The sequence below is a fragment of the Rhinoraja longicauda genome, chromosome 9 (genome assembly GCF_053455715.1).
Source record: "Rhinoraja longicauda isolate Sanriku21f chromosome 9, sRhiLon1.1, whole genome shotgun sequence".
Lineage (NCBI taxonomy): Eukaryota > Metazoa > Chordata > Chondrichthyes > Rajiformes > Arhynchobatidae > Rhinoraja > Rhinoraja longicauda.
In genome coordinates this window covers 38,394,960-38,420,303 of record NC_135961.1, presented here as the reverse complement: position 1 = coordinate 38,420,303, position 25,344 = coordinate 38,394,960, and the positions used below count along the sequence as shown (strand labels likewise).

General features: G+C 41.7%; 1 protein-coding gene across 8 annotated transcripts in view; it reads right to left on the bottom strand.

The window, feature by feature from the left end:
* Positions 1-822: 822 nt before the first annotated feature.
* Positions 823-25,344, bottom strand: part of map3k4 (mitogen-activated protein kinase kinase kinase 4) — a 116,197-nt gene continuing 91,675 nt past the window's right edge. For 5 of the 8 annotated variants that reach the window (XM_078405199.1, XM_078405202.1, XM_078405204.1 and 2 more), the window contains 12 exons: positions 24,534-24,630; positions 22,380-22,499; positions 21,789-21,889; positions 18,814-18,894; positions 16,770-16,961; positions 14,090-14,160; positions 12,834-12,950; positions 9,763-9,922; positions 8,815-8,937; positions 6,458-6,564; positions 2,422-2,601; positions 825-1,993 (listed from right to left, as the gene is read on the bottom strand). In XM_078405199.1, coding sequence (XP_078261325.1) covers positions 1,973-1,993; positions 2,422-2,601; positions 6,458-6,564; positions 8,815-8,937; positions 9,763-9,922; positions 12,834-12,950; positions 14,090-14,160; positions 16,770-16,961; positions 18,814-18,894; positions 21,789-21,889; positions 22,380-22,499; positions 24,534-24,630 — 1,370 coding nt within the window. In that variant the 3' untranslated portion in view covers positions 825-1,972. Of the gene's footprint in view, positions 1,994-2,421; positions 2,602-6,457; positions 6,565-8,814; positions 8,938-9,762; positions 9,923-12,833; positions 12,951-14,089; positions 14,161-16,769; positions 16,962-18,813; positions 18,895-21,788; positions 21,890-22,379; positions 22,500-24,533; positions 24,631-25,344 lie in introns of all 8 variants that reach the window. The other 3 variants (XM_078405198.1, XM_078405200.1, XM_078405203.1) reach the window with 2 other exon arrangements.

Genomic DNA, 25,344 nt, shown 5'->3' with positions numbered 1-25,344 from the left:
GCGGCCGAATTGACAAATTGCAATTACCGACTTTTTGCAGAAAAATGTGAGGCAAAATCAGAATAGCGGTAACGAAATAAGTGGAAACTTTCTGCCAAATTCAGAAGTGTTGGGAGGGGTGTTTTTGGCTTTGTTACATCTAGACTTTATTTCAGTGGTGACCTCCCTCAGTCTTTTCATAAACTCATCTGAAACTATATTGGCTTCCATTTGACCACTGTTTCCAGTTTAAAATTATAATTGTTCTTATCCTGAAGTTGTGTGTTGAGTGTATTAGCAAATTTGAATGGGGTTCATGAACAAGCATGTAATTAACAAACTTGGAAGAGATTCTCACACTGCAAGCGAGCAACTTATTCCATGTAACTAAACCGCTGCAAGCAACTTAAATTCCAGGCCAAACATTAACTGATAAAGTAAAAAAATAGTGTGCATTGTGTAATCTTTGTTTTAAAATTCTAAATGTAACTAAATATTTAAAGTTCCAGGAAATGATAACATTAATTACATTTCAACAGATGTCATGTTTGATTTCCCCATACTGAAATAAGTAGCTGAGCATGTACTGTATTCAAAATCTGATCAGAGGAGCCTGTTCCAAAGCAGAAACACAATGGAATTCTCTCTCCACGTGGGATGTCTGCTTTATCAGAGGACAGACCAGCCAGCATGATGAATTCATCATCCTCCTCCCTAAACATTCACTCCGTGTTCTACTGGGACACCACTGTGTACTTCCTGCACATGTTCAATTGCTTGAGCAGTCCTTTCCTAACCCTCCAGCAATCTCTAAAGGCCAGGGCAGCAAACACCTCACCCATTGCTTCAAAAGCCCAGCTCTCACTACTTACCTCTAATTGTATTGGTTCCAGGTGCTTACTACTGCTGCCTTTCCAAAGCTAATAAAGGATGGATAACAAAAACTCCATGGTCTTTTTAAAGTTATAGTATTTTGTGAAGAACTGTTGGCTGCAACCTAGAATAATTTTATTCAAATTGTTAGTTTTAGGATAAAGCTCTTTTGTGCTCATATACTGGAACTCCTGAGTCATTTTGGCTGCTGAAGTATTTAGCCTTTGAACTGTTCAAATACAATAATTAAAACAAATGTCTTCTGGTGGGTTTACTGGCAACGGCTGAACAAGTGCCAACTGGGTTAAACTTACATATGCAAATTACTTGTTCAAAATCCAGAAGCCTCAGTTTTGTGAATCTATAAAGAATGCAGTCCACTGCAAAAGAATGCTACACTATTATAAAATGTGAACTCAATGATATTGCTGTGCTTGCATAAAGAGCTGAATAGCCAAGTAAGCGTGCAGTTACATTTTCTTCAATTATAGACCAATGGCTAAATCCAGCTGCACATCCATTTTTCTCTTCCAGAAACCAAACGTTACTTGCTTGCATTCAACACAGGTCCCACCACATTGTTACTTCAGCACCAGTTTTCCTAAAATAAAGAATTTATTGGAAAACAAGTGTATTTCATTAATCTGTCTACAGTCACTGCTGAATAAACTCAGGTATGCAAACGTTCACAGGAGTCAGTGCATTCTTCTTCCACGATATAATAGATGTGTGTGTAGCACAACAGGATAAAAACATTTTACAAATTAGAATATTTGACAACACAAAACTATTTGGAACCTATAGAAAATTGAAATACTACAGCTGTTACATTTTCCAAAAGCAAGGTCAAAGGAGGAGGTGGGTTATTGGGGGCAGTAACCACAACAGTCTGTACAGTAGTAATGGCACTTCCAACAGAGCATGCAGCTTATTTTAATTTGCTAGACAGTCAATTGCCCAAAATGTGCAGTCTCAGCCTATCAGCTTCACAGAAGCAGTGGTACAGTGACCCTGTCAGCTGTGTGTGTGTGGTCTGCCCTTGTAGAGTGTTCTTGGCACTTGCAGTAGTGATTGCTTCTTGTGTGTCTGGGAGACCTCACGAGCTTTTGTTCAAGCAGCCTCATTCTTCATCACAGCAAACCTGGAAACACAAAATATTTTAAGTTGCAATCCAAATGGCAGCATTTCATTCCAAGTTAAGAGACCATTACCTAATCACAGGTGGTTCATTATTGTAACATACAGGTGTGATTTAAAGCAACTCAGCATGCAATTGTTGTTAATTGAGTCAGGATACCGTGGTCAAATCATCTTTAGGCATCTACCAATGAAAAGAGCTACTTTTTGCGACTGGAGGTTTTGAGCATCACAAACCGATCCCGATAGACACACCCCATGATGCCCAAGATATTTGGAAGTCTATGAAGAAGAAGTATATGAAACCACCTTGAAGAAAAATCCACTGAATGCATTAAAACATGACAGTCTACATTTATACTTGTAAGCTGCAATCCAGAGTTTAGTGAAATAAACAAACTTTCACAATGCATTACAATCGTAACAAGGCACCTTGACAAAAGGATGATCCAGAAGCTGGCTCGATGTCCACCGGTGCTTCGGGTCACTTTCCAGGCAATGGGAGAGAAAGCTCTTGCCTTCTGGACTTAATCGTTCTGGGATGGGAGGCTTATGGCCCATTCCCACCTTGTACATTATTTGGAAGTTATGCTCATACTCATGCCACGGCCTCTGAAAAAGAAGAGGATAATGTAATTTGAGTTTACAAACTGCATAAAATAATGGATGTTAGTTTAGTTTATTACTGTCACGATCCATACAGTTTCACAGTATGCCTAAATTATGCACAGATTTCAGGACTACAATCCTAATATCTATAAAAGGGAATCCATGGGGAGGAAAGTGATTGAATGACACATTAGAGGCTTTAAAATAAACAAAGGAAGCTACAGAAAAGTTCAACAATCTATACATTTAGCAGTGCAGAGTAAGTGAAACCAGACTGCAAAACTATATTCAAAAGCAAAGACATCTACAACTGCTCTAGAAATAGGATGGTAGTGTTGAACAACGACTAACTGATAAGCAGAAACTAAACACGGGTTTGTATATAGCTCACTGGAAGGACTTGCTGGTGAATTCTTTAAAAGAATAAATATCTTCAAAAAAAAATAAATGCACAAAGCCAAAAATGAGAAACTGCAGATGTTGGTTTACAAAAACAAAAGATATATCGTGCTGGAGTAACTCAGCAGGTTGGGCAGCATCTCTGGAGAACAGTTCCAACCCAAAACATCACCTGTTCATATTCTCCAGATATGCTGGTTTACCCCAAAACTTTGTGTATTTTTTTCCAGAGCACAAAGCCAACTTTGATCATTTAAGTTTGCATTTCTAATTGGAAGGAAAGCAAGTTTAATTTCTGGAGTGTATACATTTTATTGCCTTCAAATTATGTGCACCATTTCCTCTGTATGCTAGTTTGCACCCATCCTCACAAACCTGCAATCTACTTACTGTATTTGTGCACAGAGCAGGTTGAATTGATCCAGTCCGCCAATGCCACTTGTAAGTTGGCTTGCAACAAAGTGGAACAGGATACTGAACATCTTTGTAATGTTATTTAAAAAATGCTACATATGAATAAAATACAGGCATTTCTGCTACGATCGTATACAGCTGCTTTCTGCCCAACCAATTGTTCAAGTGCTTTTGATTGTAACATGCGCCTTAATTTAGTTCAACAAAGAAACGGACAAGTTACTAAAGAACCTTTAATACAACGGGACCACGGGTCGTCTAGGTTCTGTTAAAATCCAATAGTTGCCTTTCTAAGCAATCTTGCGTTGTGGAATATCATGTTATAAAGATTATTGTCAAGTGGAGAGAAGAGTTTGTGGCTAGAGTTTTTCAGACTATGTTACATTGTTTAACAGTATTATTGCACAAATGTCAATAGAAGCAATCTCTCGCCAATTTCGATGGTCACCCACTGTTAAAGTAGCAGATCTGTTAATAAAGTCAATGGTGCCAGATTACTGTGGGGAAACAGGTTTCCCCCGTTCCCTAGACTTGCTCCCCAAGACAGCTTTTTTTTCTGCCTATCAATTTTAGCAACTTTTAAGTGTTCTCCAGTTCTCTCCACATTATAACCAATTTGGCCAGTGTAATACAAATGGTGTTCCCTATTTCATTCCTCACGTTACATATTCAAATCATATTGCAGAAACACGTGTTATGTCAGAACTAACTGTAGTTCTGCAGGTCAGGGCAGTGACTTCCAGGACCAGACACTGCACATGTGACCACAAACCTTTTCAACATTCGGAAATCTTTCAGTAACAAATTTACACAAAGATACCAAAAGCCCCTGTAGTGCAATTGACCACATGAAGTATTTCAAAGTAATTAAACCCTTGCCTGAAATGTACCAGCAGAATGGTTTTCCAAAGTAAAACAAATTATTCTGGGATGTTGATTAAAATGTAGTACAAGTTATTTACAATAGTAAAGGCTGTAGAGGTTTAATCATCAAGTACATTAAAATGATGAAGACTTTAAAAGATCTCCCTTGAAGTGGTCCCTTGTTTGCAAGAAAGTAGTGCTGAGGCTAAAGATCAGACATGATCTTACTGAACAAAACAGCAGACACAAGACCAGCGACCATGTCCGGCCTCTACTTATATTGTGGTGAAGTGATTTAATTCACCAAGTTAGAGAAACTTACTGTAATAATCAAGACATCACTTTTTTTAAAAAGAATCCTCTCTGAAGCTGGAATTCATAAAATATAGTAATCTAAATACACTTTCTACTTATTTACAATTTAGTCAACAGAAAGACATTAGCTATTAAAAACAATGTGAATATAACTTTGAGGGAATCATTTTTCATTTTCAAATTCAGCAAAGAGAACAAGTAATGATGTGATTCACAGCCAGTATAAAATCTTTTGTCCCGTAGTCAGTAAGTTTTTGTACTGGGCGTCATTAAACTTTGGACAAGAGTCCAATAATGAGTTGTAATCCTGTGGACTTATCTCTCGGTCTGAATGATTCAATTCTGCATCTGCAAGAAATCCTGCAAAACATGTCGGATACTTCGCAAGGATAAGAACTTTATTATTCATATCCCATGGCATTTGAGGAAAACCCTGGGGCTGGAATAAATAGTTGATAGAAACAGTAGCTCAAGAGCCCTGATAATACATCAAGCAATGGTGTTGAAAGCAACACAACGTGCATCGTTCTACTTTAAACTCATTTGTGTACGGAGGTGGGGGGAAAGCAGCTGAACGACATGCATGTCATATGTAGCAAGAGCTCAGGAACATTTGTTCAACGTTATGTGTACCTACTACTCCTGTTCACTCTGTATAACTACCTCCACAGATGCCACTGCTCCGAGCAAATATTCCACTCCTGCAACCTCAATGACACAACTGAATTTACCGCTAATCAGAGAGGCTCAGCTTCATTTCACTCTAGAATGCAGGTTTCAAGGGAACTCCAGATAATGCTTCACATAGACACATTGCACTAAAACAGGAGGAGTGGATCATATGACCCTTTAAATTTACACTGCCATAAGCTGATCTGAACTTGGCTTCCGGCCTGATCCCGATATTCTCAATTTCTCTGTCAATCCAAAAAAAACAAATGCTATTACCAACAAGGTGTACATGCAGGTACAGCAAGCAGTGAAGAAAGCTAATGGTATGTTGGCCTTCATAACTAGAGGATTCGAGTATAGGAGCAAAGAGGTCCTTCTTCAGTTGTACAGGGCCCTGGTGAGACCACACCTGGAGTATTGTGTGCAGTTTTGGACTCCTAATTTGAGGAAGGATATTCTTGCTATTGAGGAAGTGCAGTGTAGGTTCACAAGTTTAATTCCCAGGATGGCAGGACTGTCATGTGATGAAAGAATGGAACGACTCAGCTTGTATTCACTAGAATTTAGAAGGATGAGAGGGGTTCTTATAGAAACATCTAAAATTATTAAGGGATTGGACAAGCTAGATGCTGGAAACGTTCCCTATGTTGGGGGAATCCAAAACCAGGGGCCACAGTTTAAGAATAAGGGGGAGGCTATTTAGAACTGAGATGAGGAAAAACATTTTCACCCAGAGTTGTGAATTTGTGGAATTCTCTGCCCCAGAAGGCAGTGGAGGCCAATCCACTGGATGCATTCAAAAGAGAGTTAGATCGAGCTGTTTGGGCTAGCGGAATCAAGGGATATGGAGAGACGGCAAGAACAGGGTACCGATGATCAGCCATGATCACATTGAATGGCAGTGCTGGCTCTAAGGGCTGAATGGCCTACTCCTGCACCTATTTTCTATGAACATATTAATTATCATGTAGTGTAGACAGACCCAAAATGCTGGAATAACAACGGGTCAGGCAGCATCTCTGGAGAAAAGGAATGTTTCCGGTCGGAACACTTGTCTGAAGGCTGTTACTCCAGTAGTTTGCGTCCATCTTTGGTATAAACCAGCATCTGCAGTTCCTACACACCTTATCATGCAGTGTCCTGCGGCAGCCATTACACAATGTCTACACTAAAACATACATTCAACATATCTCACCTTGCCTGTAACCATTTCCACAAGGACACATCCAAGGCTCCAGATGTCTGCAGCTCGCCCATGCCCTTCACCCTTTGCTCTGGTGATAACTTCAGGGGCCATGTAAGCTTTAGCAGAACAAAAGTGAGACAAAATAAGTTAATTAACAAAACAACATTGATCACTTCACAGTCCACCTGAACTGCATTTGCTTGTGCAATCTTTCTGTTTGGAAACAACTACTGTTGATGTTGTCACAAGTGGCTGCTGTACTTCAAACATGCTTTGTGCAATGAGCTCAAGTCCCCACAGCCACTTCCTGGCAACTTTGCAGTCTAAAACCAGTGGTGGATTTTGTCTAGGTGGAGAAGTGGTTACCAAAGTATGAAAACTTTTTCCAGAATTACAGCCTGTTCTGCAACAAGCAGTAAAATTATAGATTGGGTGGCACAGCTTGTAGAGCTGCTGCCTCACTACGCCAGAGACCTATGTTCGATCCCCAATCTCAGGTGTTGTCTGTGTGGTGTTTGCACGTTCTCCCTGTGACTGCATAGGTTTCCTCCAGGTGTGTCAGTTTCCTCCCACATCCCAAAGACACGCGGGTTTGTAGATTAATTGGTGTCTGTAAATTGCCCTTGATGTGTAGGGAGTAGATGCGAAACTGGGATAACATAGAACTATGTTAAACAGGTATATGGATAGGATAGGTTTAGAGGGATGTTGGCCAAATGCAGGCAGATGGGACATGTTGGTCGGTGTGGGCTAGATGGGCCAAAATGCATGTTTTTACGCAATATGACTGATGAGTGTGAACGGTGATCGACGGTCGGTGTGGACACAGTGAGCAAAGGGCCTGTTTCCATGTTGTATCAATCAACAAAAAAAATTGCTCTGAAGAGGAACTGACACCAGCTCATACATATATGAAATAATCTAATATTCAGTCCAAACTTCTTTCAATTTTTTTTCAGTTAAAGTACCAGTTACTGTCAGTGGGCAACCACAGATCGTGGTAGGAAGTACAATCCAATGACCAGGCATTCTCAGGTTTGGTCTCTACTGCCTTATCAACTTCACTTGGGTCAGGGCAGGGAAAGCAAGACTGGTTCCAGCATACCTGGGCTGGAGCGAGGAAAAATAGAGAACACTCGCACTCGCTTGGACAGTAGCTGGAAAGGGGATTGCGGGAGTTATATCCTCAAACCTGGGGAACGGAAGGATATGGATCGTGTTCAGGCAGATAAGATTTGTTTATCTTGGCATCACATTAGGCAGAGACTGGGCTGATTCTAAGTTTTATCTGAGCTAAACATTAACTTGGCACTAGCTGGAGCCACTTGGACTAGATAAAAGAACACATTCTGTCATCACAAACTTCCAGCTGGAATCAATACCTGCAAAAATGGAAAGGACTCTTATTTTTAAACAAAATACACAAATCCTCAAATCTGAGCTGTTTGACACACACAACTAACAAGGATAATCTCCATTCCAATCTCCCGAGGTTTTGTTTGCAATGGTTTGAAATCATCTTCTGCAATGGACACTGATGGAGAATAAAGCAGCTTTTGTTTAGCATGAGCAGAACGGCTTGGACCACCTGTTAATTAATTATATGCAAAAGAACTCCATCAGGAATAGGAGGTCACAGGGCCAAAGTTGTACCATTTTTAATCATTCAGCGAGATCACGGCTAACCTAACTTGGACTTCACTTTCCTACACAAGTCCCGTGCCCCTGAATAATCCATCTTTCACATTCCCAGGTATCCACACCTTCCATGTATTCATAACCATCTGTGTGAAGACCTCAGTCCAAAGTGGCCAAACCATTCCCCAGAGATGATGCCCTTTTCTTACACATTGTATAAAGAAGCAGAAGCCCCTACAGAATCTTGCATCCATCAACACCACCTCTCACCTGGGAACATTGGCCTATTTCACTTGATCATTCCTTAAAGCCAGTCCTGCCATCCCACAAATTAATTTAGTAAACCTTTGATTGATTGGATCACTGACAAGCAGCCTAAAACTGCAGATAAACGTGATCTCACCAAAGCTCTGCAATTTGAACAACATTGTACTCTTGATCAAACCATTCCTGTCGCACAGACCAAACTGTCTTAGCGCACTAAAAGTCAACCGCTGGCGTTACCAAGAAGCTAAGAGATTTCAAATGTTTATATTTTTAGTTCAACAAGAAAACCAGCCAGACCACAGGTTTGTGACCATAGGGTGAACATACTTAAAATCAGTAACCTCACACATCAATTGCAGTTCACTTTTCTGGAGACAAAACACTTGTATCACCTATAAACCGTATGCACAGACATAAATGAATGATTAGTGGGAAAGGCAACTTCACCACATGTCTCTTACCAGCAGTCCCGAGAGTACTGTTCACTTCACCAGGCATGGTCTGGGCAATATTCTTCAGCTTTACTGAACAACCAAAGTCCCCCAGTTTGATCTTACCTGATGAGGTGAGGAAAATATTGGCACCTAAAATAAAGAAAATTAAGTGAAGGATTGCTGAAATTTAAATGACTTAGTATTGTATTATTACATTACTAATAGCTCTAGAGCTGTTTGAAAAGTTTTGGCAGGATGGATTATAGTTAAAGAAAATTGAAATATAGTCAGGAACAATTGATAAGTTTCTGTAGATATACTGTATCAGCACTGCTAGAACCATTTACAATTACAAGCTCAAAAGTATTTTGCTGTTTAACAGTTTCTGTTTCTCTCAGAGTCTGTTTCCTGCCTTGCTAATGACTGATTAAAACTTGACTCCAACACCCTTCTATTGTTCAAATGACAGCTTAATTTAACAAGTTTTGACCATTCAGAAGAATGAAGCTTGATATCTGTCATCATAAAACCAGCAACGTAAGATTGAAGTAAGTTGTCCTTCAATAAGTTTTACACAGGGAAGGGGAATCAAAAACAAGATGACATACATTTGAGCTGAGAGCAAAGATTTAAAAGGAACTTGAGAAGCAACTTTTTTATTTAGCGGATGGTGGGTAAATGGAATGAGCTGGCAGAGGAGACAGTTGAGGCAGGTACTATAACAACGTGCATGGATAGGGCCAAATGCAGACGAATGGGACTAGCTTAGATGCTGCATCTCGGTCAGCACGGATAAGTTGGGCCTGGTTCTGAGGCCAGTTAAAACTCCAATAATGCCATCCCATTGGCCAATAATTGCATTAATTAAAATATCACAAGGTAAGGGAGAATGTTGAAGATATAAACACCACGAGGAAAAGCAGCAGCTGAGATTAGCTTGCAATATTCCAAAATAATCTTTTGTGCATGCATTACCCTTGATATCTCGGTGTACAATCCCATGTTCATGTAGCACATTGATAGCTGTGATGATCTGCTTGGTGTACAATCGAATGACATGCTCCTGTAGACCAAGCCTAGCCACCTCTTCTAGGGTGCCTTCATCACAGTACTCCATGAAGATGTACATTTCTTCCTGAGTCCAAGATAAAAAACAAGTTCAAAATGCATGGTGACTGTATTCAGTTTAGTTTAGTTTATTGTCACATGTACCGAGATACAGTGCACTCCATAATGTTTGGGATAAAGACCCATCATTTATTTATTTGCCTCTGGTCTCCATAATTTGAGATTTGTAATAGAAAAAAAATCATGTTGTTAAAGTGCACATTGTCAGATTTTAAAATAGGCCATTTTTATACATTTTGGTTTCACCATGTAGAAATTACAGCAGTGTTTATACATAGTCCCCCATTTCAGGGCACCGTAATGTTTGGGACACAGCAATGTCATGTAAATGAAAGTAGTCATGTTTAGTATTTTGTTGCATATCCTTTGCATGCAATAACTGCTTGAAGTCTGTGATTCATGGATATCGCCAGTTGCTGGGTGTCTTCTCTGGTGATGCTCTACCAGGCCTGAATTGCAGGCATCTTTGGCTTATGCTTGTTTTGGGGGCTAGTCCCCTTCAGTTTTTTCTTCAGCATATAAAAGGCAAATTGGGTTCAGATTGGGTGATTGACTTGGCCACTCAAGAATTGACCATTTTTTAGCTTTGAAAAACTCCTTTGTTGCTTTAAAAACTCCTTGAAAAACTCTTTTATGGAGGACAGAGATGTGTGGTGCATCCATCACCGTGCCTGTCGAAAACCAGCACCACTGCGTCGCTAATGTTTTCAATGATTTTAATTAATAAATTAATGCTTTAGCAATATGTTTGGGGTCATTGTCTTGGTGTAGAATGAACCGCCGGCCAATGAGTTTTGAGGCACGAGCAGATTGGATGTGTCTATACACTTCAGAATTCATTAAGCTACGTCCAACAGCAGTTGTATCATCGATGAAGCTAAGTGAGCAAGTACCTTCAGCAGCCATACATGCCCAGGCCATAACACCCCCACCACTGTGTTTCACAGATGAGGTGGTATGCTTTGGATCTTGGTCAGTTCCTTCTCTCCTCCATATTTGCTCATGCCATCACTCTGACACAAGTAAATCTTCGTCTCATCCGTCTACAAGACCTTTTTCCAGAACTGTGGTTGCTCTTTTAAGTACTTCTTGGCAAACTGTAACCCGGCTATCCTATTTTTGCGGCTAACCAGTGGTTTGCATCTTGCAGTGTAGCCTCTTTATTTTTGTTCATGAAGTCTTCTGCAGACAATGGTCATTGACAAATCCACACCTGACTCTTGAGTGTTTCTGATCTCTCAGACAGGTGTTTGGGGATTTTTCTTTATTATAGAGAGAATTCCTGTCATCAGCTGTGGAGGTCTTCCTTGGCCTGCCAGTCCCTTTGCGATTAGTAAGCTCACCAGTGCTCTCTTCTTAATGATGTTCCAAACAGTTGATTTTGGTAAGCCTAAGGTTTGGCTGATGTCTCTAACAGTTTTATTCTTGTTTCTCAGTCTCATAATGGGTTCTTTGACTTTCATTGGCACAACTTTGGTCCTCATGTTGATAAACAGCAATAAAAGTTTCCAAAGGTGATGGAAAGACTGGAGGAAAGACTAGGTGCCGAGAGCTCTCTTATCCCTGCATTAAGGAGGCAATTAAACACACCTGAGCAATTACAAACGCCTGTGAAGCCATGTGTCCCAAACATCATGGTACCCTGAAATGGGGGGGACTATGTATAAACATAGCTGTAATTTCTACATGGTGAAGCCAAAATGTATAAAAATGGCCGTTATTAAAATCTGACTTTAACCACATGTGATTTTTTTCTATTACAAATCTCAAATTATGGAGTACAGAGGCAAATAAATAAATGATGGGTCTTTGTCCCAAACATTGTGGAGGGCACTGTACAGTGAAAAGCATTTGTTGCATGCTCACCAGTCAGCAGAAAGACATCATTACAATGGAGCCATTCACAGTGTACAGATACACGATAAGGGAATAACGTTTAGTGCAAGATCAAGCCAGTAAAGTCCAATCAAAGATAGTCTGAGGGAGGTGGTGGCCCTCTAGTTGGTGATATGATGGTTCAGTTGCCTGATAACAGCTGGGAAGAAACTGTCCAGCTGGGAAGAATCTGGAGATGGGCATTTTCACACATTTGTACCTCTTGCTTGATGGGAGAGGGAAGGAGTGACCAGGCTGAGACTGGGCCTTGATTATGTTGCTGGTCTTGCTGAGGCAATGTGATGTGAACCATGACACTTGTCTGTTAATTCTAATGAGAAACAAACCAAAGAGGCCTACAAGGACACAACTTGCTGCATGTTGTCCAAGGGCGTGAGAATATAAAAATACTGCCCTGAAGGGTGTAAATTGTAAGAGCTTTACATGGGGTCAACTCCTGTTTCAGCAGTGCCCTGAAATGTACTCGAAGTGAAGGAATGTGGTGCCAAAATGCCAGCAGTGATTAACACAGAGAAACCAAGTTAAAATGAGTTCGGAACAGAAAAATAATTTCAATGGGCACTCATTATTTAGTTTACATGGTTCCAACATTTACACAAGAATCAAATTTATTGTTATTAAGGTTAGTTTGCTTGCGATTCTAGTGTCTTCAATAGTGTGTACGTGCTATGAATGCAGTGCCACTTTAACTTGGAAACAGCTCATCCAGTTCCTTTAAACACACCAGGGAAGAGACTAGGCTCAATTATTACTTTAGCCAAGGTTGAGTGTCTTTTGACTATTGGTTAGTCCTGGACATTAACTGAAGCATCTTATGGTAACATTTTCTATGTAAACATTTTCTGAATTGAGACAGCAAGTTTCAATCATTCAGTGGAAAGGCATTTCACTGAGAAAACATTCCTTTAACAACTCAATACCGATCAATGGAAGAGGGAATCAAAGTGCTCTTCTCTGTAAAGAGAACAACAGAGGAAACATTATTTAAATCAGTATGACTGGTGGGTATTTGAATTACTTACTCTGTGAAGTTCTACACCAAAATATCTAACCAGGTTTGGGTGTTTGATACCTTCAAAAATTTTCAATTCATCTGCTGTCTCCTTGATTGTTTTGTGATCATTTGGCTGGAATCTGATCTATAAAGGACAGCAAACCACAATCTTAGTATTTAAGGAAGAAAAAAAGTTGCATTTACAATCTCAGACATATTGTTGCATTTTACCAACAAATAATTTTCTTCAAAGTGTATTTTTGCTGTAATGGAAATTGACACCATTAATTGGAGAGATAAAGATGTTCGGGGGGGGGGTGCATGTTACAGGGCCTATGGAGGGGAAAATCTGGATTGTGCAAGAAACCAACATTGGAGAGGGTTTCAGAGGCTTCAGCAGCCGAGATACGGAGGGTGAAACCCAGAAAACAAAGACCTAATGTAAGGCAAGGAGCAAAGGGATCAGTGCATGATCTTGAACTGGTGCATTTGGATGCACCTGTTTAGAATAAGCTCAAGAGTGCAGAGGCCAAGATGGGAAGCCAGCTAGGAGCATACAAAGCAACAGTGCACCGGACCCAGAGAACAGCCAGAGGACGCCAAAGGATTGGAAAAGTTGACATCATTGCAAAAGAATACGGTGCTTTTAGGTTCCATCTGGAAACAGACTTTTTCCTGTAAGGTTTCCAATTTTCATACATTTCAGAAAATAGTACGTTCAATGCAGAGTCATTGAGGGATGAGTCATAGAGTCATACATCAATGAAACAGGACTTCGGGCCCAACTTGCTCAGGCTGACCAAGATGCCCCATCTACACTTCTTCCTCCTGCCCGCCTTTGGCCAATATCCCTCTAAACCTTTTCTATTCATGTACCAGTCCAAATATCCTCTGGCAGCTTGTTCCATATAGGCACCACCACAAAGAGAATCCATTTCTTAGAGACTTTCGGACAGGCACATGGATATGCAAGGAATGGAGGCATATGGATTATGTGCAGGCAGATAAGCATAGGCATATAAACTATATAAGGTATCATGGACAGCAGAGACATTATGGGTCAAAGGGCCTGTTCCTGTGCTGTACTGTTCTATGTTAAAGTGTCAAGCAAGAATATATATTTGAATATTTTCTGTATTTGCATGTTGTTATTTTGATCATTAAACAGCAGGTAGAGGGGTTTGTTTCTCCTGCAGTGCCACATCCTATCCTAATCCAGCATACAAGAAACACTGTGTTTGCAGCCATTTTTAAAGTACTTTCCCCAAATACAAAGACACTTACTTCCTTCATTGCCATTAGCTCTCCGGTGTCTACATTTATACACGTATACACTTTTCCATACTGTCCTTCTCCTGCAGAAACAAAGTGTTGCCATTTAGTGGGCTTTCACCGAAAAAGAAGCTCCCATCGTTACACAGATGCAGATTCCACCAAAGATGGAATATAATACTCCCCTGTCCCATTAGTGTGGAATAAGTCATCATTTTATTCAAAGCAAAACCAAAATATATTTATTTACATGGGCATCAACTTGACATTAGTCAAGGAGTCTACACCAACTATTCACATAACAATACAGCATAGGAATGAGCCCTTCGGCCCACAATGTCCATGCAGAACATGATTTCATATTAAATTAATCTCATCTGCCGCTCGTGATCCATGCCCTGCATATACACGTGCCTATCTAAAAGCCTCTTAAATGCCACTATCACATTGCCTCCACCACCACCATCCCCAGCATTCATTTACACACTCATTCGACGCTAACCCCATCTAAAACCCAGTTCCACCGACCAAAAAGTGGAAAGTGTGCATTAACTGATGTGAGCTCTTGGCTGAAACAGGTTCCCTGAACAAAGTCTTAGAGGACAACTGAGCTAATTAACAGTAGTTAAGCATCACAGTCCTACAGCATTGAAAAAGCCCCTTCGACCCAACTCATCCACGCTGACCAACTTGTCCCATCTGAGCTAGTCCCATTTACTCATATTTGACCCATCTCCCTCTCCATCTTTCCTATCCATGTACCTGTCCAAATATCTTTTAAATGCTACTATAGTACCTGCCTCAATTAACTCCTCTGGCAGCTTGTTCCATATACCCACCACCTTCTGAATGCAAAAGTTGCCCCTCAGCCCCTCATTAAATCTCTCCGCTCTCACCTTAAACAAATGCCCTCTAGTTCCTGGATCCTCAACCCTGGGAAAAAGACTGTAGTCAACCTATCTATTCCCCTCATGATTTTATACCCCTCTGCAAGATCACCTTACAGCCTCCTGCGCTCCAAGGAATAAAGTTCCTGCCAAACCTCTCCCTATAATTCAGACCCTCGAGACCTGGCAACATCCTCATAAATCTTCTTTATACCCTTTCCAGCCTAATGGCATCTTTCCTACAGCAGGGTGACCAAAACCGAACGCAGAACTCCAAATGCAGCCTCGGCGATGTCTTGTCCAACTATAACATAACGCCCAAATTTTCTATACACAATTCCCTGACTGATGAAGGCCAATGTACCAAAAGTTCAGTTCTTTCTAAATCAAATGCTTTAAGAACAATTAGTTTTGTTATACTATATAAGCTTACGGAAACCTTGGAATCATGGCAACAGAACCAATAAGTGTCTGATATAATGCTCGAATCCTACTGCCAATTATAATCATCCTTAGAAATGACAGTAGTTTGAAGTGCGCTGAATTCATAGGGTCAATGCAGATTAAATGAACCAGCTGCTAATGGGAACAGCTTCTCCCTATCTGTTCTGAAGTCTGGCAAGCTCAGGAACACCTGACATATCTACAGCCCAGTACCCCTCTGGCAAGAGAATCACAGGTCAGATAATGACCTTTATCAAGCCGCACAGTGCGATAAAGCAAGAGTTTCGATTTCATCATCTTTAAAACACATGAAAAAAATCAAGCAAAAGAATAAACTTAAATCTTGACAGACACAAGAATCTGCAGATGCTGGAACCCTGCCTAGAACACAAACTGCTGGAATAACCCAATGGGTCAGGCAGCAGCTCTGAAGAACATGTATAGATGACGTATAATAAGATTTAATAGGAATCTAAGGGCAACTTTCGTACACCATGCTCTATGGTGGGTGTATGGAACGAGCTGGCAGAGGAGGTCGTCGAGGCGGGTAGTATAACAGCATTTAAAAAAATATTTGGACAGATACATGGATAGGAAAGGTTTAGAGGTTTCTGGGCCAAACATGAGTAAATGGGACTAGCTCAGATGGGGCAAATTGGTTGGCATGGATGAGTTGAGCTGAAGCGCCTGTTTCAATGCTGTGACCTGAAATGTCACCTATCCATATTCACCAGAGATGCTGCCTGACCTGCTGGGGCCGGGGTCGGCGCCACTGAGGCATTGGAGAGGAAACTGGCGGTGATAATGGAGAGGTCGGCGTGGCCACTGTATAGGAGAGGCCAACCAACGGACGAGGACAGACCACGTCGGAATGAGAATGTCGTGGCCGGGGGAAGGAATAAAGAAGGATCCAGCATGGGGGGACTGCCATGAGGAGGGGGAGGGGAGAAAACAGAGAGAGAGGGGGGAAAGAACAAAGGGGGACCGTTGCAGATACTTTGTAACTTTGTCAGTGCCCTTTATGTGGCAACTATTTGCATACCTTGGGTATGCAAGCAAAGAATTTCACTGTGACTTGTCACATGTGACAATAAAGTATTCATAAAGAATTAAGGGATATGGATCATGTGCACAGATAGGAGTTGGTCTTGACATCATGTCAGCACAGACACTGTGGCCTGAAGGGCCAGATCTTGTGCCCAGTTCAATGATCTATCAGGGAGCTTGCACCATAACCACTGCTTGCATCCAAAGCCCAAGAGAAAAAAAAACAGATCAATGAGGTTTCTCCTGTAACACAAGTCCTGCACGTGAAGCTATGCAACTTTAAACGGATTTTAAATCTTTAACTCCAAAGTTACCTATTTTGTTTCCTCTTTGCCATTTAAACGTCACTTTTCTTAATCCAACTTGCATGACATTGTCATAAGATTTAGGAATGTCGCAGATTTGACCGATTATATTTTTTTGCTTCATTTGACAGTTCTGTTGCTCTTCAAAGGACTTGATGCACTTGCGTACAGCATCAATTCGACTCTGCTTGGCGGCTATGTCTGAGAAATAAAACAAACAAATCCTGAGATGGGAATGTACAACACACACATCAGGCAAAACGAGCGAGACCTTCCACCCTCCAACGAGGTGTTAGATATCGGTGAAATAAGCAATGTCCCCTGAGTGAAATGCTGCTGTTTCTTTTACTGATTTACTTTATACTGACAATAACGTATTCCATTCCATTCCATTTACTGTTTGTGTTTTCAAGATTCATCTTTATGGGAATAGGGCTTCCTCTCTCAGTTTGCAGCAGCATGAGGATAAAAGATAAACAAAGCAAAAAAAAAAATCAAGGCCAAGGAAAATACATTAGACTTTAGAGATACAGCGCGGAAACAGGCCCTTCGGCCCACCGTCCTCGCCGACCATTGATCATCCCGTACACTAACACTATCCTACACACGAGGGACAAATTACAATTTTATTGAAGCCAATCAACCGACAAACCTGCACGTCTTTGGAGTGTGGAAAGAAACTGAAGCACCCGGAGAAAACCCACATGGTCACAGGGAGAACGTACAAACTCCATGCAGACAGCACCTTTAGTCAGGATCGAACCCGGGTCTCTGCGGTGTAACTGTGCCACAATCCCTTATCTGATTATCCAGCAACCATGATCATTTGCTATCTGGCTCTTTGGGGACCCATTCCGATATTCTTTTGGGCCCTGGTGAGTTTAAAAGGGCTTGGGAACAAGGCCCGAGTGAGTTTATGTTTTCAACTCAAGCCCATTTCCAGATCTGCCTTTAAACTCACCAGGTTCACTGCAAAATTTATTCTAGTTTAGTTCATGGAACAGGCTTTCGGCCCATCGAGATCACCCATTCACACTAGTTGTATGTTATCCCAATTTCTTATCCACTTCCTACACTGGTGGCAAATTAAAAAGAAATTTACCTAGAACCCCAAACGTCTTTGGGATGTGGGGGGAAACCAAAGCACCCGAAGGAAGTTTAATTTAGTTTAGTTTACTGTCACGTCTACCAAAGTACAGTGAAAAGCTTTTGTTGCGTGCTAACCAGTCAGCAGAAATACATGATTACAATCGAGCCATTTACAGTGTACAGTTACACAAGGGAATAACTTTGAATGCAAGATAAAGCCAGGAAACCCACATGGTCACAGGGAGAATGTACAAACTCAACGCAGACAACACCCGAGGTCTCAGGCACCATGAGCCAGTGGCTTTACCAGCTGTGCCCTTGTACTGCGATATGTTAAAAAAAAGAGCAATTTAATAGTAGGTTGGGGTATGCAATAGTTTGGGAAATCTGTCAGATCACCAGCCAAGTCCCTGGGGTGCCACTGCCACTAAATGTAAATGACCGGCGCTCTGTATCCATCACTAAGCGTTTTGCCACAAAAGTTCATAAATGAGGGATTCTATATATATATATTGATATAAATTGATTTATTTTACTTTAAAAGATGTTGCAAAGAATACATGCTTTATTTGGGGTGGCACATTGGCGCAGCAAACTGCTGCCTTACAGCGCCAGAGATCCTGGTTCAATCCTGACCTCGGGAGCTGTCTGTACGAAGTATATACGTTCTTCCTGTGAGTTTTCTCCAGGTGGTCCTGTTTCTTCCCACACTCTAAAGATGTATGAGTTTGTAGGTTAATTGCCTTCAGTAGAAATATTGTAAATTGTCCAGTGTGTCGGATGGCTCTAGTTTACAGCGTGATCACTGGTCAGCGCGGACTCGGTGGGCCGAAGGCTGTGTTCCCATGTATCTCTAAAGTTTTTACAAAAGCACAGAAAGAAACTGAATCCAAAACATTAAAAATGGTTTATATCGAAGTCTTGAAATGTCACGGCGAACATGATAACAAAAAAACAGCAATACCTTTAGACTGACTTAACAGAGACCGGAGCTCCCAACTTCTCCGCACATTCACACCTGCATCCCCTTTAGGGTACGTGGGCTCTGGAAAGGAAGAATAGTTTCAAAACAATTAGTTGCACAAATGCAAAGGATGGGTGGCAAAGCATTAGCAATTTTAGACAAACTAAAAGTATGTTTTTATCAGTTGCTCAGCTTTTCGATGACACCATGTTGTGGAGAGACTCTCATGTTTCTTGGCACTCCTACACCACAGTGCACATTTCCGTAAAGGAATTCACAAACCACTACCAAAAAATCTGAAGATAGACACAAAGTGTTGGAGTAACTCAGTGGGTCAGGGCAGCATTTCCCAAGAAAAGGGAAGGGTGACGTTTCAGACCCGAAACATCACCCATCCTTTTCTCCAGAGATGCTGCCTGACCTGTTGAGTTACTCCAACACATTGTGTCTATCTTCGGTAGAAACAAGCATGTGCAGTTCCTTTCTACACATCAAAAATCTGAGTTATACAATACAAATTCACTCTTATAGAATGTGTGTGTTATTTTTTATTTTATTTAAGGCTCACATTTTATGGTGTATGCACAGATAATATGGATTTGCATAATGGAAAATTGGATATTGGCTGTTTTAGAACCTAAGACAATACAGTACAAGAATAGGCCTTTTGGCCCACAGTGTCTGTTCTGAACATGATACCAAGACCAACTATTATCTGCCTGCACATAATCCATATCCATGTGTGAAGCAAAAGTCTCTTAAACACTACAATCGTGTCAGCTTCCACCACCATCTGCAGCACATTGCAGGCACTCACCACCCTCTGCATAAAAAACTTGCCCCGCACATCTCCTTTAAACGATTTTTCAGAATGTAAACTCTACCCTTCCCCCTGCCCCCTTCAATAACACAGGGGCCTTTAATTCCTCCAGATTCAGGAACAGTTTCTTCCCAACTATTATCAGGCAACTGAACCATCAAACCAACAACTATAGACAATAGACAATAGGTGCAGGAGGAGGCCATTCGGCCCTTCGAGCCAGCACCGCCATTCAATGTGATCATGGCTGATCATTCTCAATCAGTACCCCGTTCTTGCCTTCTCCCCATACCCCCTGACTCTGCTATCCTTAAGAGCTCTATCTAGCTCTCTCTTGAAATCATTCAGAGAATTGGCCTCCACTGCCTTCTGAGGCAGAGAATTCCACAGATTCACAACTCTCTGACTGGAAAAGTTTTTCCTCATCTCAGTTCTAAATGGCCTAGCCCTTATTCTTAAACTGTGGCCCCTTGTTCTGGACTTCCCCAACATTGGGAACATGTTTCCTGCCTCTAACGTGTCCAACCCCTTAATAATCTTATACGTTTCGATAAGATCTCCTTTCATCCTTTTAGAGAGCATCATTAGAAACCCTCAGACTATCTTTGATCGGATTCTTGCACTAAACGTTATTCATGTTATTTCCCTTTATTATCTCTCTGTACACTGTGGATAGCTTGTTTGTAATTATGTATTGTCCTTCGATTGACTGGTTAGCACACAAAAGCTTTTCAATATAACTCGGTACACTAAATAAACTAATAAACTAAACTCAATTCAGGGACAGGAGAAAGCTGAGAGAATTGGTGAGGAAGCCATCAGCAGCCGAATGTTGTTTTTGGTTCAGACTGTGGAAGTGTAGAATGTAGAATGGGAACTGGAGGGAGCACCCAGGGTGGTAACGTGAGAAACGTAGCAATTGCACACAATTCTCCAGCAACAAGGGGAGAGATGTAAGCCGAACAAGATACAGACGGTGACACACAGTTGGGTAATCAAGGGGAGGGACTGAGGACACTGAGTTAACATTGTCAAGGGCTGTGGGCAGGTCATAAAGATGGAGAGATATTGCTACCATAGACACGTGCTTTGTGATCTCCCACAAGGCCCGGAGCTCTGGGCAAGGCTTAAACATGATGTTGGTGGAAAGATAGCCACAATTTTTGAGGAAACGGTAAGCCAAGATGACATAGGACAGTGAGCTTGGATAACAAAGGTCACGTGTGGTTCTTTTCAGCAAGGGGATGACAATGGCAGATTTGTAGATGATGTGGGGAAGGGTCCAGAGGTTTACGAGAATTATCCCAAGAATGATTGGGTTAACTTATGATGAATTGTTGTCGGCACGGGCCTGTACTTGCGGTGTTTAGTAGGATGAGTGGGGACATTGAAACTTACCGAATAGTGAAAGGCCTGGATAGAGTGGATGTTTCCACTGGTGGGTAGGTCTAGGACCAGAGGCCATAGCCTCAGAATAAAAGGACATACCTTTAGAAAGGAGATGAGAAGGAATTTCTTTAGTCACAGGGGATGAATCTGTGGAATTCATTGACACAGACGGCCGTGGAGGTCAAGTCAATGGGTATTTTTAAGGCGCAGATTGACAGATTCTTGATTAGTAAGGTTGTTCGGGGGTTATGGGGAGAAGGCAGGAGAATGGGGTTGAGCTCCATTAGATCAGCCATGATTGAATGGCGGAGTTGGCTTGATGGGCCGAATGGCCTAATTCTGCTCCTATAATTTGTGAATTTATAAGGTATAGCTGGCTTGAGACAAGAGCAGTGCAGAGATATATGGCTGGTCAGGCAGCAATTGTGGACATGGTTAACGTTTCAGGTCGATGACTTCCCCACTGTTTCTCTCTCTACAGATGTAGGTACAGATCAAGTATCTCCAGAATTTTCTCCCTTAATTTAACATTCCCAATATTCCCTTGTCTTTTTGCTTTTCAACAAAACAGAGCTAGGAAGAGAAGCTGGGTGGCTTGATGTTTAGGAAATTCTAGTTCGAAGGTTAGGAAGTCATCTTATAGATGAGCTCAAGAAAGCAGGGGGAAGGAGGGGGGTTGGGTGAGGGGAAACAAGGGTAAGAGGGGAGAAAGCTTGAAGTTCATCCTAATCTTGAACCATTGCCTTAGAGAGAGCAGCTACCTCACCTTCACGGTCTTCTGTGGGACTGGAATGCCGGCTCAGTGACTTGAACTGAAGCTCAGCTGCTATAGACGCCAGGCGGTCATTTTCAGGGACACTTGAACCTCTGCTTTCGAAAAAATAAAATTCACATTCGTAACCCTTCAACATATTTCACCGTGTCGGCATTATGATACATATGAAACCTTTGCTGGCAATATTCTTTGTGGCGTATCATTCACCACACTCTGTGTAAAAAAAAAAATGGCCCAACATATCTCCTTTACAAGATCATCACTAAAGAAGGGTTCTGCCCTGAAACTTTCCTCCAGAGACGATGCCTGACCCTCTGAGTTACTTCAGCATTTTGTGTCTATCTTTGGTATAAACCAGCACCTGCACTTCCTTCCTATCACTTGCCAGGCTTTATCCTCTGTTTTTTACCCTCCCCCCACTACAATCAGTGTGAAGGATCCCAACCCAAAATGTCACCTGTCGATGTTCTCCAAAGCGGCTGCCTGACCCGCTGAGGTACTCCACCACTGTGTTTTTGTTAAACATTTCTCCCAACTGGTACACTAAGATGAAGATATTAGTTCATTCCACCATGACATTACCTTATTTCATTTGCTGAGGCGACAGGTTTAGTGTGATTCAGGTCACCACCAACTGCTGGGGTCGAGCGAATGAAACTGGCTACACACAAGTTTCGTACTTCAGATCCAAGGCTCCTTGGGCTGCAATGAGGAGAGACTCAGAGAGCAAGTCAAAAACATACAAATGTAGCCGAGACAGAGACTCTACAAACTACAGGAGTTGGGATCTTGAGGAAATCACACAGAGTTGGAGGAACTCAGACAGCATCTGTGGAGGAAATGGATAGGCGACGTTTCGGGTCAGGACCATATTTCTGAAGAAACTTTCTGACCCAAAAGGTTGTCTGTCCATTCACCTTCCCAAATGCGGCCTGACCTGCTGAGTTCCTCCAGCACTGTATGTTTTGCTCAAATGTAGCCCAAGTAGTTAACACAAGTAGTTTGTGGAATGGAATGATACAATCTGCTGGAGTAGCTCAGCGGGTCAGGCAGCATCTCTGGAGAATATGGATAGGTGACGTTTCAGGTAGGGAACCTTCTTTAGACCAGACCTGACCCCGACTTCAGAACAGAACTACCAGACCTAAAGAAGGGTCCCAACCCAAAACATCACCTATCCATGTTCTCCAGAGATGGTGCCTGACCCACGCACTTTGCGTCTTTCCTTGGTAAACCAGCATCTGCAAATCTTCGTTTCCAGTTTGTAGATCTTTTTTTTTTTTTTGCTTACTTATTCACTTGATGTCAGGAGGAAGTGTCAACTGGGGGTGTTTTAGTAAACTGACCACATCCTTTACTTTGCACCAAATATTCCACAATCACAAACTATAAGCAACCCAAAGTTGTCTTACACTGTGATTAATGGGTAGCACAAGAAATGGAGCAACTGCCTCACCGCCGCAGTGATCCTGACCGTGGCTCCTGTTTGATGTGGATTTTACGTTCTCCTTTGGGTTTCCTCAAGATGCTTTAGTTTGCCCCATGTCAAGGACGTGCTAGTTGGTAGGTTAACCGGCAATTGTGAATCACCCCTTCGGTGGGGTGGATGTTCAGAGAATCCGGGGGAGTTTTTGGACATCTACAGGAGGAAGCTACAGGGGAATAGTGTGGGATGGGTTGCTCTAAGACTGAGCATAGAGTTGATGGGCCAAACGGCCCAATCCTTTGCCGGAAGAGAAAATGAAATATACCAGGATCAAACCACAATAATAGACACAAAGTTCTGGAGTAACTCTGCAGGCCAGGCAATATCTCTGGAGAACATGGATAGGTGAAGTTTATGGTCGGGACCCATCTTCAGAATGATTAGTAATGCTGCCTGACCCGCTGAGTTACTCCAGCAATCTGTGTGTGTTTTTGTAAACCAACATCTGCACTTCCTTGTTTCTAGCACTCAAACAACAACAGATTATGCACTGATACCCAAACTCATGCGATCCCAGAGTGTATTGATTGGTTACAGCACTCCTGATCCAGAGTCCAAACACGGACCTATAAACAAGATAGCGTTTGCTGTCGGGAACCAACCACGAGTCACAAGTCATAGGAGCAGCAGTAGGCCATTCGGCCCATCGAGTGTACTACGCCTTTCGATCATGGCTGATCTACTTTTCCTCCTCAACCCCATTCTCTTGCCTTCTCCCCGTAACCATTGACACCCTTACTAATCAAATATTCCTTCGCTCTGTCAGCGCTCCTGCAATGTGACAGTCACATCTTTGCCACGGTTCACCCATGGTTGCTGAGAGCTGGGCTGGCTGGTGGTGCCGGGGCTTAGCACCGGGGGTGGGGGTGGTCAGGCTGACTGGCATGGGAGTGAGGCTCATTGCTGAGGTCCTTGTGCTCACAGCCTCTCTCATCACCCACTGCCTGTTGCTTGTGATGGAAGCTGCCGACTATCCCTCCATTGTGAGAACAGTTGAGTCAGAGAGCCCGAATAAACAACCACTATCAATTAGTTTGAAGAAGACAAGTACATTTTTGGTTATTAGTTTAGTCTATATACATGTATATCCCTTGGCATTTTCACACTAAGCTAAGATCTACTTTCCACAGGTTAAGATCAACGGGAAGACTAGAGCTACTCAACAAACAGCTTAAGTGAAGATTTAAAGAGTGCAAAGTCAGAAAAAGTTTCAAGTTCAGGCAATGGGGAGATTAGGTGGAAAACGTCACCTAAATCCTTCAGATGTGGGGATGATGAGGTGTGGATTTGGTGGGTCACTGTGACATCGCGGTACTTTGATAGGGCGAGGGCTATTTCGATGAATTCCTGCAAATATACATAATAAGTGAATACAATGCTGTACAGTTACTGGGTTTAATCCATAATATCACAATAGTAATTTCCTGTAAACAGAAATCAATTAATATTCCATTAAAGAAAGTCAGCGACAGGTTTTGATGATTGGAAGTTCACAGCCCAGGTGAACGTTGGAAGTAGATGAAACAGTAGTTTCTGAAATGGAACTGGATATATATTTCAGGTGGTTAAAAATACAGGGTTATGGAGAAAATGTAGAATTTCTCATTACCTACAACACAAAGCAAACTGAACCATTGCACCACATGTTTAAAAGTAATGTTATAATTTTATAAACAACTTATTGAAAGAACCGGTTCAATACTAAATTGAATTGGTTTAATTAAAAGGTATTTGGACAGGTACATGGATAGGAAGGTTTAGAGAGATACGAGCCAAAAGCTAGAAAATGAGACTTGTTTAGACAAGGCATCTTGATCGGCATGGACTAGTAGGGCTGAAGGATCTGTTTCAGTGCTGTACGATTCTAATTCTAGTATTAATTTTAGAGTAGCTGGAAGTCAACAAACAACTTCTGCTGTAGATCTGAAATAAAACAGGTAATGCTGATAATACTCAGCCAGTCAGGCAGGATCTGGAGAGAAACAAGGTGAACTTCTGATAAGTCAGTCGTTTGTGATATTAGTTCAGTTTTTCTCTCTCCAATAGCACGTCCCACGACTA